Source organism: Carettochelys insculpta, chromosome 1, assembly GCF_033958435.1.
Source record: "Carettochelys insculpta isolate YL-2023 chromosome 1, ASM3395843v1, whole genome shotgun sequence".
NCBI lineage: Eukaryota > Metazoa > Chordata > Testudines > Carettochelyidae > Carettochelys > Carettochelys insculpta.
Window position 1 is genome coordinate 309,948,048 of NC_134137.1, and position 14,454 is coordinate 309,962,501.

At 39.3% G+C, this 14,454-nt stretch overlaps 1 protein-coding gene across 2 annotated transcripts in view; it reads right to left on the reverse strand.

The window, feature by feature from the left end:
- Positions 1 to 6,176: 6,176 nt before the first annotated feature.
- TBC1D15 (TBC1 domain family member 15) overlaps positions 6,177 to 14,454 on the reverse strand; it is a 97,560-nt gene continuing 89,282 nt past the window's right edge. The window contains exons 16-18 of one of the 2 annotated variants that reach the window (XM_075012784.1): positions 10,344 to 10,460; positions 9,646 to 9,732; positions 6,177 to 8,899 (exon numbers count right to left, since the gene is read on the reverse strand). In XM_075012784.1, the coding sequence (XP_074868885.1) occupies positions 8,681 to 8,899; positions 9,646 to 9,732; positions 10,344 to 10,460 (423 nt within the window). In that variant the 3' untranslated portion in view covers positions 6,177 to 8,680. The remainder of the gene's footprint in view (positions 8,900 to 9,645; positions 9,733 to 10,343; positions 10,461 to 14,454) is intronic. The other variant, XM_075012792.1, reaches the window with a different exon arrangement.

Here is a 14,454-nt window from a genome sequence, read left to right on the forward strand (position 1 = left end):
TTAGTTTAACTATATATCGGATTCTTCAAATGTAGCTTATGTAGAGAAGTTTAATTAACAACTATATCGACAGTTTAGAAAGTCTTATTTCACTGTGATGATCACCGATGAAAAACAAAACTGACAAGTGCTAAAACTTCTTGAGAGATCTAGTTTTTAATTAAAGTGAAACTATAACAAAATGTCTTGCAAATGCTGACAAACTTCAGTCTTCCAAAGATTAAGTGGTGTCATTTTGGAGAGTATATGCTGTATTTTAGACAAAAAACAAAGAGGTTAAATCCCTGTTTTAACTGCGAAATGGAAATCAAAACTTAAGCCTGCAGCTGGGACCAGTGCCTTCATAATATACATCTTAGGCCTGGTCTTCAATAGGGGATAAAATTAAGAGTCTTAGGTCAATTTTATAAAGCAATCTTCATCACAACAGTCAATAGGTCGATTTTAAGACGCTCTGAAGGTCAGCTTTTCTACTTCAAAATCGATTTTTCAATACCAACTTATGCAAGTGCAGATGGCAGTGTTATTAAAACCAATTTTATTAGCCTCCAAAAGTATCCCACAATGCCCCCAATGTGTTCTTTCTGATTAACACTTCACCTCTGCTGCTCTCCTGATGAGCAGGAAATAGGTGACAGGAAGCAGGGCTCATCAGCCTGGAAATTTTGAATTAATTTACTTTCCTTTCTGGCCAGCATGGCGAGCAGACGTCAGGAGCACCCTCTGCAGCACATTTGCTAGCCATGAGTTCCCAAGGTCACAAAAGAGCCCCAGCATGGATCCATCAAGAGATCATGGACCTTATTGCTATGTGGGGGGATGAATCTGCCCTCATGCAGCTCAGAAACACCAGAAGAAATGCTGACATTTATGTGAAGATATAGCAAGGCATAATTCAGAGAGGGTACATCCAGCATGCTCAGCAATGTCGTGTTAAAATCAAGCTTAGGTAAAATTACCAAAAGACCAAAGAAGCTAATGGTCGGTCTGGGTTATCTCCCCAAAAATGCTGCTACTATGATGAGCTGCATCTTATTCTGGGGACAGACCCAACCTGTTCCTGCCCCAAAACACATGGACTCCTCAGTATATATTCTGGTTCATCAGAAGCCTATGCAACAAGCCCCTACTCTCTCCTGGGCTTGTGGTGATCAGACCCTGCCCTGGTTCATGTGCGCATCTGTTGATTTTTCTGGTCTGGAAAGATCAACAGAATTTTTTTTGAAAGGTAAGCGTTCATGGGCCAAGACCCATTTCGTCAATTTTTGGACCTTTGTGCTTTATATATTGAGTCTGTTCTGGTACGGCTATGGAACTACAGAAGTGGGCCTGTCCTAGGAAAGCTCATCACCTAATAAATTATTTTGTTAGTCTTTAAAGTGTTATATGACTGCTTTTTTGTTTTTATAAAATCTAGTGTTAAAGTCGACTTTATTAAATTCGACTTTATTCAAAAGTGTACCCATATCCTCAGGGCACTAGACACATTACGACCAAGTTCAATAATACAAAACAGACTCTGAAGCACAATTCCTTTTCTTTCTTCAACCCGAGAAAACCTTCCTGATGTCTTAATTGAGGGAACAAATGTTTGCACACAAACATTGGTTTAAGTGCTCAGTTGGACATCTTGTGCATGCTACACTCAGTTTTCACATGCAATCCCAGAAAATTTATTTAAATACAGATGCATTGGACAGATGATCTTGTGCGTCATCTTCCCCATGGTTGTATGACCTAATTTCATCTTATTTTTAATTGCATAGAGAATCTTCCCTCCCATTCATGATCACATAACACAAATGTGGAAATACAATTTTTACATGAGATAATGTTACATGAGATAATGTTAAGAATGAATGAATATAATGTATTCCAACTACATTTTAATGCATATTAGCACCCAGAGCTATGTGACCAGCCAGCTCTTCATGAACTATAGAAGGCTACAGCTGGAGAAGGCCATAGCAGGGTACCCTGAGCAACGGCCCTGGTTAGCCCAGGTCCTAATGCCGGCCCTGGCATTTAATCTACTCGGGGGGAGGGGAATTAGAGAAAAAGGTTAAGAACCCCTGAAATAGGAGTTTGTAATGAACAATTTCTCTCCTTTTTAAAAAGGGAGAATTTACAAAGCAGGCTGACAAGGAACAAGTCAGATAAGAGATGCTCTCTTGTAAGTGGTGTTTCTCTGATGGACAAAGTTAATCTCTAACTAGATAGTGATTCACTTGCATCACACTTAAACAGCCCTGAGCAGCCAGTGAAAGTGCAGCACTTTTAAAAACCGGTTGCCCCAAACCTTCTGTTAACATCTCTAACAGCGATCGCCACAGCACTTCAAATCAAGTGTACCTCCAAGCTGGGTAGCAAGTTATGAAATGGGAAATTTGTATGTTTTCAAGAAATTCTAATGCGCACCAGCAGGATCCATTCTGGCCCATTGGGGCATGACAGTAATTTACACCCCTTTGAAGTGGACTAAAGAACCACATACGCAAACCACACAACAGTGTAATCCCTATATAAAACAATTAGAGCAAAATAATCAACCATGCAACATTAGTGACTTAATTTGTCCTTTGGAAAAATATCATATGATATAATACAGAACATTTTCCAAGTGGGGGAAAAAAACCAAGATGGGATCTAACAACATGCTCTCAATGCTCAACTTCTCTCTAATTTGTAGTTCAATACAGAACAGTTGCTATAGCCAACAAATCAGGGAATTCTAAATTATAGCCTTTTAAAGCAACCACAACTTTTACAGTACTGTTCAGAGGTATCTTTTGTGCCAAATTAATAGACTGAAGAGTGTTTGAGTGTGTAAAAAGCATGCCCTACAAACAAACCATCTTTACATTTATTTCAGTTGAATTGAACTAGATTTAAAATTTCAGATGTGGAAAATCAAGCCTCTCCTTTCCACTAATCAATCCTTTTGGCAATGTCAAAGGCTATTATAAACCAAACATTTCAGTAGGTTAAACTTTCAAGGAACTGCAAATATTTCTCTTTCCTTGTAGCTCTCCTTTTGCCCAAAACAAAAAGCCAGAAGACGACATCTTCAAAACCAGAGTAATTTTGTTTTGCCTCAGCAGGCCCATAGGACAAGTGGACAGATAAGCATATACACATATTTTACAAAGTTGAAAGTATTCGTACTTTAAAAGTTTTATTTTTATATAGGGATGTTGTAATTATCCCCAAACCAAGATTTACAAAGCCCAAAAATTCAGTCAAGTTTACTCTTAAAATAAATGCAAAGTCATACCACCTCTAAATGATTACGGCATTTTACTGTTTGTGGTCTCAGATTAGAGTAATGCATCCTTAATCAGTGGTATTTTCCCACTCTTTTTAATTGAGCTGTTTACAGAGGAGCCTACTAATTAGTGGTCTTGCCAGGTCATGAAAACATATCCATCCCATACTGAGCATTCTAGCAGCTCTTCAGCATCAACTTAATTCAAGTGCAGACCATTTTCATTTTCAACACCCCTAAAGTAGAAAAGAGTCAGTCAATGATTAGGTTATTACAGCAACTGAATGCAAAGAATTTAACCAGATAGGAAAGTTGTAACCTTTTAATGTTAATAACATCTTGTATAAAACAATTTAAAGAAATGATTTGAACAATTTAACTTGAATACATTCTTCCTAAACTTCTAACATATTTATGTTTGTCATACTATGCCAATACTGAGAAAGGTGTGACACCTAGCACAGTTCTAAACTACACCATAGAAGTTCAAAACAAAAAGCAGTCAGGTAGCACTTTAAAGACTAGCAAAATGGTTTATTAGGTGAGCTTTCGTGGGACAGACCCACTTCTTCAGACCATAGCCAGAATTTCAACGTTTCTTCTACAACCACCAGCTTTCTTGCTGGCAGCTGAAGAAAAGGACTGATACCCCAGCCTTTCCAATGGCACATAGCGGACCTCTGAGATCATGGCTCTGTATTTGCCACTGTAGGCCCCTCTGTATAAAAGAGCCTCTGCCTGTTACTGGGAAGATCCTGTGTGCTGCAATCTGGCTCTAGGGACTACAACTCCCACGAGGCTTTGGAAAGGAAAAGCGGCTTTTTGGCTAGCTGGGAAAGAAGATGGTGGTCTCACTGTGGTTGAATAATTAAGGCCAGTGCTTTTTTCCTAGAAAAAAGGGTGGTGGAACTCAGCCCCAGACTTCCCTCCTACCACCCGCCAAAACTCAAGCCCCACACCGGCCCCAGGCTTCGCCTCCCTGCAGCCCTGGCCCCCCAACTCACTGTAAGTGAATGCCCTCCCCCTCCCACGAGCCAGGCACCCCCAGAGCCAAGCACTGCAAGCCCCTCCCCAGAACCAGGCACCCCCAGCCTGCCTCCCAGCTCTAAATCAATGCCCTCCCCTAGAACCAGGCAACCCCTTTAATTCAGCTCACCTCACTGGAGCTGCCGATGGAGCTAGGGATGAAGGCGTTGTACTGGGCCTCCAGGGCACCGCCAGGCCAAGCTGCAGGTATCGCCCCATGCCCCAAGGCTGCATGCACTGCACTTGGCCACAGCTACTGGGCAGCGTCAGGCAGCAGGAGCTGCGTGGCTCCTGGGTGGAGCACAGGAGCTACGCCAGGACAGGAAGAGCCTCGTGGTTCCCAGGTGGAGCCGCACATGCATAGAGCAGGGTAGGGGCACTCAAAGTGTGCCGCTCTACTGAGCTGCATTTCACCACCCCCTGCTGCCCTGAATGGGGAGCATAGCTCAGCTGCCCACCAAATTGGCAACACTGGGAAAAAGGTGCCAGAACACTCCTCCATGGCCTTCTGGCAGAAGAGAGCCCTGGTTAAGGTAGATCCAACAGACTACTTCAGGGCAGGTGTGGAATTTTCTCCCAACCAGCAATGTCTTTGGGGAAGTACAGTCTGCTCACGAGAGACCCTTTGGTGAAGGAACTTCATCTATGCCTGTTAAAAGTGCTGCAGAGGGGCTGATCAGCTTGTTGCTTTGGCTTGCCTGGACTCACACACCGAACCCTCACCAAGCTGTCTGCAATCCAGAGAGCAACAGCCACATGCCGATGCAAGCCACTAACTGGAACTTAACTAGAGTGTACACTCTGGGTTGGGATAACTGATGCCAGTACATATGCCAGTTACGTTTTATTTATTTCTGTGTATACTGATAATTGATTTTATTCATGTTTAGTCTACAAGCCTCTCTCCTTAAGTAAAGGAGTGTGTAATTCTAATTTGGTCTATTAGATATAAACAATTTATAATAGCTGTTTGGGAGTTAACCCCGAAAACTGGAACAAGTTTCCTGGAGGTTTCCAAAGGCACACCATTGTGTGTGTACAGAGGCCAACCAGGTGGCAGCACTGCCATTTAACATACATTTAGAAATGGTGGTAGAAAGGGAGTTCCCAACTATCCAACATCACCACAGGGACCCTCAGGTCCTCCTTTAATATTGAACCCATCCAGGGAACAGGCACTCAAGTGAGCATTGCCTGCTCCTAAGTAACCCAGGGAGGAAAGAAAAGGGGTTACATCATAAATATGTCAAGATGTCCATGGATGACAGGACAATCTTTAGATCAAAGATAGAATTTTTTTCCCCCCACAAGGATGAAAGTCTGGAGAGAGAGAAACCCCGTTACAAAAGCAATTTGAAGGTGGCTTTTTGCAATTCGAGGGGCTTGACAAAGTACAGGGTAAAGACACTCCTGTTGCAGTTTCAGTATGCCTTGATTTAATTAACATTGGAGCCACACAAAGACACTCCAAAATATGTGATTCTGAGCCAATGGGACTGAATAAAATATGACTGTATTAGCATGAGTCCATATAAATATCCTATCCATGAGGACGAATAAGATTAATCCCAATTCATGATACAAACATGAGTTCTTTCCTTCTCTATCACTTAACAACACAGATCCAAATTTGTATCCCAAATATATATTTGCAAAGGAGGTTTTTCAACAGTTCATTGTATCAGAGTGCTGACAATAACTCTGCAGAAGCCAGGATATACCGATTTCAGAATTTCACACAATTCTGAACACCTCTGCAAGCCTTCTAGCCAGCTCAGTGTCAATGGAACATATTTTAGCATACTCATTTTGGTTTAAAATTTGTAATGAGGATAGGTATTATGAAAACAAGTCAGTTGGTAAAAGATGCAAGGGTATCTAAGGGTACAGTGAAGATTGATAAGCCTATGTAATTATGAGAATGAGAAATTATTTTTATATTTTAATAAAAAGAAAAGGATAAACATTATTCAGAAAATAAGTGCCTCTTAAGGTTTGAAAAACACACATACAAAGTGAATCACAATGCTACTTCTAAAAAATACCATCCTTCTGCATTTGGGAGGGTTGGGAACCTCTCCCACTGGTTTTCATGAAAGTAGATTTTCTGGAGCTGAGTTAAAAAAACAACACCACAACACTGCATTTTACACTTCTTGCATATGGCAGGGGAGGTGTACAGAATGCATGAGATAATGGCAAGGAGCTAAGGAAAGCTTGGCATGAAACTCTTCCTAACAAACATTCACAGCTTGTGTGCTGTTCTGCCACACTTCCCACATAAACATTATTTTAACATGAGTTATTTGTGTAAATATTCTTGCGGGGGTGGGATAGGTCAGTGGTTTGGGCATTGGCCTGCTAGACCCAGCATTGTGAGCTCAGCCCTTGAGGGCGCCATTTAGGGATCTGGGGCAAAAAGATTTAAAAAAAAAAAAAAAAAAATCTGTCAGGGATGGTGATAGGTCCTGCTGTGAGGCAGGACACTGGACTCAATGACCTCTGAAGGTCCCTTCCCGCTCTACGAAATAGGTATACCTCCATATATTAAATATGCTTTCTTAGTGAAGCAAGATACTTGCTATAGAACATACAAAAGCAGAACTTAAGTAATCAGACACAACTCATGTAATATACTAGAACCAAAAAAGCATCAGATTTTGTTACATAAAATAGAATTACCCAAAAAGCCAATGCTCAAAAGGGAACAAAGGGTATTGCTCCAAAGCAATTTCCTGCAAAACAGGAAATTAAAGGCTGGAGATGGCGGAGTTCTGAATCCTTGACTTTTGCTGAATGGGTTTCTTAGTTATTAAGAGATGAGAGATAGCACACAGATATTAAAAACAAAATCTGTATGGATTCAATCAACCCTTTGCCATGTTTGCCCACAAGAGATGTGAGAAGTTTAACCAGGCCTCAAGTTATTAAATTATTTATTTTATACACTGAAGCTTGTGTGCGTCAATTTAAGTATTTGCTTTGGACAGTACCAATACCATATATGATAGTACTTTTCACCAAAGTAAGAGGGAAATTCCTCCTCTGTCTACTCACTAAGAACAGCAGCCTTGAGATGATAATATGTTCTATTCTGGAGATACCAGATTTTTCCATTACCCTTTATTAGCCACTCAAAACAAAAAGTGACTAAGAAACTGCCATTAGCTATGTTCCGTATTCTGATTTCACATATCAAAAACCAGAAAACTACGTTTTTTCTCTAAATATGATTTAATTAAAAACACCAAATTGATTTTGATATTTATTTTATAATATGTACAGTAATTGCAAAATAACAATGAATGTATTTAATCAGTTATGTTAAATACCACAACCCTTAAGAAGGTCATACAGCATGACATGGTATAAACTCACACTGCATTTTTCATATACAAGATCACTGTGATTACTATTGTCCAATAGTTTTGTATCTGCTTTGAAATGCCCCCAAGGAGTCTGGAATTAGACACAGTTTAAGCAGGAATTTACTGATCAGTTAATGTTAATCAGCTAATACTAGAAAAGGTGATAACATTATTGGTAAAGATTAACTTTGCAAGAAATTAATTGTAAAATTACATAAAGTGTAGATCATGGTCATACCTAACAAGATATAATTATTTAGAAAAGAGTTTTCAAAAACAACCCAGGGTGAAGTTGTTGTGTATTAATTTGGTCAAACAGACTTGAAGGAACAATCAAGGTTATTCAAATACTGGAAATATGCCCAGCCTTTTATAGTATTCACAAATAATTGCTTACTTATATTGTGTGCGTAAGTGAAGAGACGATAAATGTAAAAAATATATTGTTCATTCATTGCTGGGTTACACAAAATTCTGTTTCTGGAAGTCAAACTATTTAAGTCAAAAACATCCATTTCAAATCTACATTTAAACAGCAACAAACATTTATGTAAACATTTGAGAAGGAAATCTCCTGTTCATTTAGAAAATGTTCTTCTTCTGAAAATCAGCATCTTTTCAACTTGGAAATGATGTACACAAGCTTCAGTATGCCTATTTTTTAATATGATGAAACCAAAGATCACAAAAGCTCAGGATGATAAAACTCTGCAGATACATAATTCCCAAATCACTCACCTTTTAACTAAGCCATTTCCAGTTCATCACCAAAAAGAAATGCACTTTGCTACAAAAATAGTAAGGAATGTTATTGAAAACAAAAGGCTATTTTGGTAAAAGTTACTACAAAAATAATTAGGTCAGATCATGTTGTAAAGCTTTAATGCAAGAGCATTACAGTACAGAATTTCTCTCTCAACCTTAAAACTTAATCAAACACCAAATTCTAAATATCCACCTCTCAAGTGCTTGAAAAAAGAGCTGCAATAAAGTGTCTCTTCAAGAATTTGAACAAGTGTAATTATGTAGGTGTCAGTCTATGGACACTAGGTGTCACAGCCATCTGTTGTGCATTATCTCTTGTTCCATTGGCAACAGTCACAGGTACTGAAATATTTTGATATGTTGATGCAGAACAACTCATCGCCATAGCACTTTCATCTTCTCCAGTGTCTGAATCTGGTGTTGTTACAGCACTGTTCTCCATCCCTAGGACATCACAAACTGTTTGAGGCAATTCCTGTGAGGAGGAAACAATAATTGTATTTTTTATTCTATTAAACAAATTAAATAGAAGGGATAATTGAAACATTAACAAGCATATGACTCTTAATAACTGAAAGCACTTACAAAAAATAAAGTCCAGTCTACAGGAAAAATACATTTAAAATTTAAGTTTGCTTAAGGGTTGATTATCAATAAAATTACCAGCCGCTACTTTCGCTCCACGAAAAGCTCTTTAAAGACGATAGGGAAACCTTTATGCCATGGTTTAAATTATATTCATGTAATTATTATCTGTTTAACAATGTTCTTCTTCTTTGCTATGAAACCAAATGAAATCAACCATTACAAACTCCATAATACTGCCTAAAACTTTTTCCAAACAAACAAACAAACACACAATACTCTACTTTTCACCACAGAACAAAGCTAAGCTTAAGTGCTTTTAGTTCAGAAGGCAGCAGGGTAACTCAGATTCCCCTCTCACTTCTCCCCACACCTCAATAGGGAACTTGCTACCAGCTAATCTGATCTGAACAAAGTAAAAATAACCTTTCCAAGAGCAAAACTCCAGTTTCCACCCCCGCCCCTCAGTAATAAACTTCAACTCTTGACTATACAAGTAAATGTCTAATCAAATGCTGACAGATAGTCCAGTTTTTAGATGTGATGGGAATATCTCAAAAGCTATACATGTATATCAGTACAGACAACTATGTATTTTTGACTGTCTCAAATACTCGTACTTTAAAATAACTTTACCTTGCAATTCACCATCTGCATAGAAATTGCTTCTGCTTTACAGAGTACATCTTCCACATCAATTTTCATTGACAGTTCATTGATGTGCTAAAATATATTCACAAATATAAGAAAAGACTTATAGACTGGGAAAAATATGGTGTTACATTAAAGGAGAAGTGCCACATTGGAGATTAAGGGGTCAAACTTGCAAAATGCTCTCAATGCTGCACATCCATTGATAAATAGGAGCTGAATGTGCTCAGCCTCTTTCAGCAATTGTTCAGCATTTTATAGGTTTATTACATTTATATCAATGTTTTTGACTGTAATGTAATATAAATCAGCATCATACATCAGGCAACCCTAATTCCCAGAGCTCAAGTGGTAATAATATATACTTTTGTAGAAGATGAAGTAACAGCAAATTAGATTTACGCAACTTCCAAAGTGGTTTAAAAAGAAAAAGCACTTAATAGTCTATCTACTTGTCTGAAAGTATTAACCAAAGTGTTTAATCTTTCAATACAGGTGAAAAATGACTGATCCATAGTTATATTTATTGGGTTGGGTTGCCTTGCCCCTTAATGAATTCTGGAATGAAGTAAATATAACAACTTAGGACACACTGTACATTGAAATCCTTTTCATATGCAGAACCAGAAAAGAATCCCTTCAGAAGATCAATATGTACTTAAATTAGGAACCTTAAGAGATACCTTTAGTATTTCATTAAAACCATAATGCTTGTCCATTATTAGCTGCTTTTCAGATTCCAGGATAGCACAGCAAATGAGAAGATGAAAATTCTGGCAAGGCAACTCTGTCCACATTACCTGTTGAAATATTAAATCTGCTTTTGAAACTGAAAATAAAATGTGTACTTTTCTTCTGAAGAGCAAGAACAATGTTAAAGTATAACGCCCGCACTTTTAGTAATATAAATTCAGCATGTCTTCTAAACCTAATGATTTAATTAAAAAGAAAGCTCCTTTTTAAACCAACTGACTATTCCCATCATTAGCTGAAAGTCTTACACAATTATTGATAACTAAGTACCAGTAGCTACAAACACAGTTCATCAAGTCCATAGGTCTGCTGCAGATGCCTGAGGGATACTACCAAGTCCAGGATGCTTTCATGGTCTTACTGATACCTGCTGGTTCTATCTTAATTCAGGAAAAAAGTCTTAAACAAGAGAACAGGTAATTGTGTAGAAGACATTTATGAATTCTAATGGTTTTAGATGGCTTGACAGCAACTTTGGAACCTTATTTTATGTAAACTTCTCTCTCTCTGCTTCACCATACCATATCTAAACAAAGCCTGATTCCCTGAACTCTTATTCTTGTTTGTAAGCTTTGCTATGAAGAGTAGTCCCATTAACTTCAGTGGCTGGCAGCCAGGGCCAGAAGAGCAGCTGATACCAGGGTCTCAGGGTCAGGACAGTGGCCGGGAGGGCCCTCTGGAAAATCATGGAGGCCCAGCAGCAGAGAAGCAGGCATTGACCTACTGGGTCCAGCAAACTCTTTGTTCACATCCAGTCAGGTCCCAAGGTGCTGGACCAGGGAGATCCAAACTGTTCTATGTTCAAATCTTGGTCCCAGCTGAACTTTTTTGTAGTTTTTTTTATCAGTATTTGACCAAAAGCAGACAGTCATTATTTGATTAAAGGCCTGCTGTTATGGAACAGTAGGGTGAGGATGGAGGGGCTGGCAGTTTGGCTTACAAGAATCTTTTGTAAAAATATGAAGGCAGAGTAGGCATTTTTGCCAATTTGCTGGATCTGTCAAGCCACGTAAAACAAGCAGAATTGCCTGAGAGCGTGCAGACACCACAGGGCAATGGAGCACATTGTAGGAGTGAGAGGCTGGCTGGGAACAACAGGATGTGGGCCAGCTAGGGTGAGGATACATCTAGTTTTGACCACAAAAACCCCCTTTTTAACTCTGTCCTAGCTGGCCCTACTTTTTTACCAAAACTGGGCATTTGTCCCAGCTGTAAGGCAAAGAGTGGTGGCTGCTGTCCAGGAACCAGCTAAAGGCAGCACTGCATACCAATAGGAAAGCTGAGAAATTTGCTGCTGGCAAGCAGTGCTGCGTTCAAACCTGACCCCTGCATGGCACAGAGATTGGGGGGAAGGGGGGAAGATTAAACTCAGGAGGGAGGTGTGAATCTTTGGGGGAGGATCAGTCCCAGATGCAAGGAGCAGGGAGGTGGAAGAAGTGTGTGTCAATCCCAGCTGCCATAGGGCTTGTAGATGAGGGTTAGCCCCAGCCAGCACAAGGCTTGGAAGGTGAGGAGGGGTGGCAGCACAAGCCTGGCAGGGAGAGCCCAGTGTGGGCAGCGCAGAGCTGGGGGTGGGGGAGGCGGGAAGATGGCTTGGGCAAGCCCCTGATCCTCTTGCTTTCACTTTAAGCAATATGGTCACGCAGATGGGGGCAGGGGGAGGAGGTGTCTTTGTCAAGAACTCTCTTCTGCTGGAGCTGGGATGAGAAATCATGCCTTTTTCTGGGTTCTTCTCATCCTGTCTCTAGTGAGTGGTAGCTTGCATTACTGCACCTGACTGGATATAGGTTCTCCACAGCAGCTGGTGCTGCCTGCCCAGAGGGTCTCCAATTAACACAAATTAAAATATTCATATGTCACTTATGCTGTGCATTAATTGCACATATTAACAGCCATTAATTGATAGCCCTACTTTTCAGTGAATATCTTTCAAAGACCAGTATGGAAATGGTTAATCAAAAACATCTTCTATGCCAGGTATTTTGTTCCATATGCATACAGGCATGATAGTAATAGCAATAAACAATATTCTTAACATGTCTGAATGAAAGAATGGCATTCCTGACCAACACCTTCCTGAATTTTCACATTTACTAGTGAAACAAAACATTTTACACTTCCAAGATATTGTAGAAATATTAACTAACACCCTTTTGTGAAAAATTAAAGCAGAAAGATTAAGAGACTTGGCCCAGGTCACCGTGATTTAGAGTTAGCCAGTGTTATAGGATTTTCCTACCTACATGAGTTGTCGTTTAAAGAAAATTCTCTTCAAGGGATGTGGTTAAAATTCAAAATCATTGGTTCTATTTCAGCATGTACTGCAACTAAAATAAATTCATCTTCTAAAGCATATTTACAATAATCACACTGGATTCAAAGGTGTCAGCTGCATTCCTGTCTTCTGAATTTTTCCCAAGGTCCAGGAAGCAGACTCAGTGGCAAGGTTTTAGCTACAGAGAGTTTACTTTTTTTATTATTATTTATTATGCTCATTTAACAGCAACCTGCACCTCCATGATTCCCTTTAAAAAAAAAATCACTACTGGGTGAGCTCACCCTACATTTATACCTACCAAGACCCTGGGACCATCAGGTACAAGTTGGTTTAATATCTCCCTCACTGGGATACTAGCAACCCCCATCTACTAGAAGGAAGGATAAGAGGTCCCTCTGGTATATAGGGGGGAATTTGGAACCTTAAACAGCCATTGTAGGTAAAAGGTTGCCCTTGCAGAGGTCTCTTTCTATGTACCACAGGAAAAGTGGTTCAAGTTCTCAGACAACACGCATAAGTTTTCCTTTCCTCTTTTGAGAATTAGGTTGTCAATGGGAACAAGAATGAAGAAAAATGGGGTTTCCCTTAAGCAGTTTCTGAATTTTACCTGAATGCAATTCTGAAATGTGATAGTCACAGCACCAAACTCTGTGCATCACACAGTATTATGCAAAAGCATCAAACCATTTGGAAATCATCCTAGTTGGCGATTTCTCACAAAAAGTCTAATGTGCAGCAATTTCTTTCCAGAGAGTATTTAAATAATTGAAGATTTGCATTTGAACCAGCACTAGAGACACTTGAAGCTCATTCTGCCAGAATAGCAGCCACTTCCAAGATATCTCTGTGCATGTATGTATCACAGATCTTTGACAGGTTGCCACTTGCTGCTCCACTCAAAATAACTGAAGCCAAACTGAATATTCACTTGAGTGAAGTAATCCTACAGTGTTTAAGCACTTTTCAAGTAAGATTCCTGAGGAATATTGTCACTACTTCATCTCTAGCAGCGTAGATTTGCACAGGTAATTTCATAAGGAAAAATTATTTGCATATGGAATTCTCTGAATATTTTCTTTTGATTTCATTTTCTTCTGATGCCCTTTCCTTCCCTATTTCTTCACATCTATACAACTAGTTTAGAAAAGGCAGGAAGAGAACCAAAAGGTGGCTATGGGACAGTATATTTCATAACCGTGCCGAAATATCTGAAGTGTAGTTAGTGTTTACTTTAAAATGGCTCTGTGACAGTAAGGCCTAGCAAATGACTCTTACAATGGGAAGAGGCAATATACACAGCTCTGGAAAGTAATATTTCATTGTCACCTGAAATATTTACTACTACCAACAGATTTATATCCTATTTCCAGCACGACTGTCTCAAAACCCGAAAGTTCCACTTTAGCTAATATGTTGCAAGGTAAATTATTTACTTCGATGAGCATATAGTTACTATATTTATCTCCTATCAATCTCATGTCTTATAAGTGCTCTCCTGTGAAAAGCAAGCAGTACACACTCTTGAAGGCTGTTCTGTACATTACACAAAATGTTTCAAATGTTTTCCTTCAAGTTTGAAAATGTCATCTGAGATGCCATTTAGCATGCCTGTCTTTCTACAGCTTAAATCAAGTGAATACCATTTCCAGAGCTCCAACTGGTTGACCTACATTATCCTTCCAGGAACTTGATTAAGTTAGCAAAGATATTTTGAGGAAAAATTCATCCAGTTGACTATGACAGTTCTTTTCTGACACAGATTT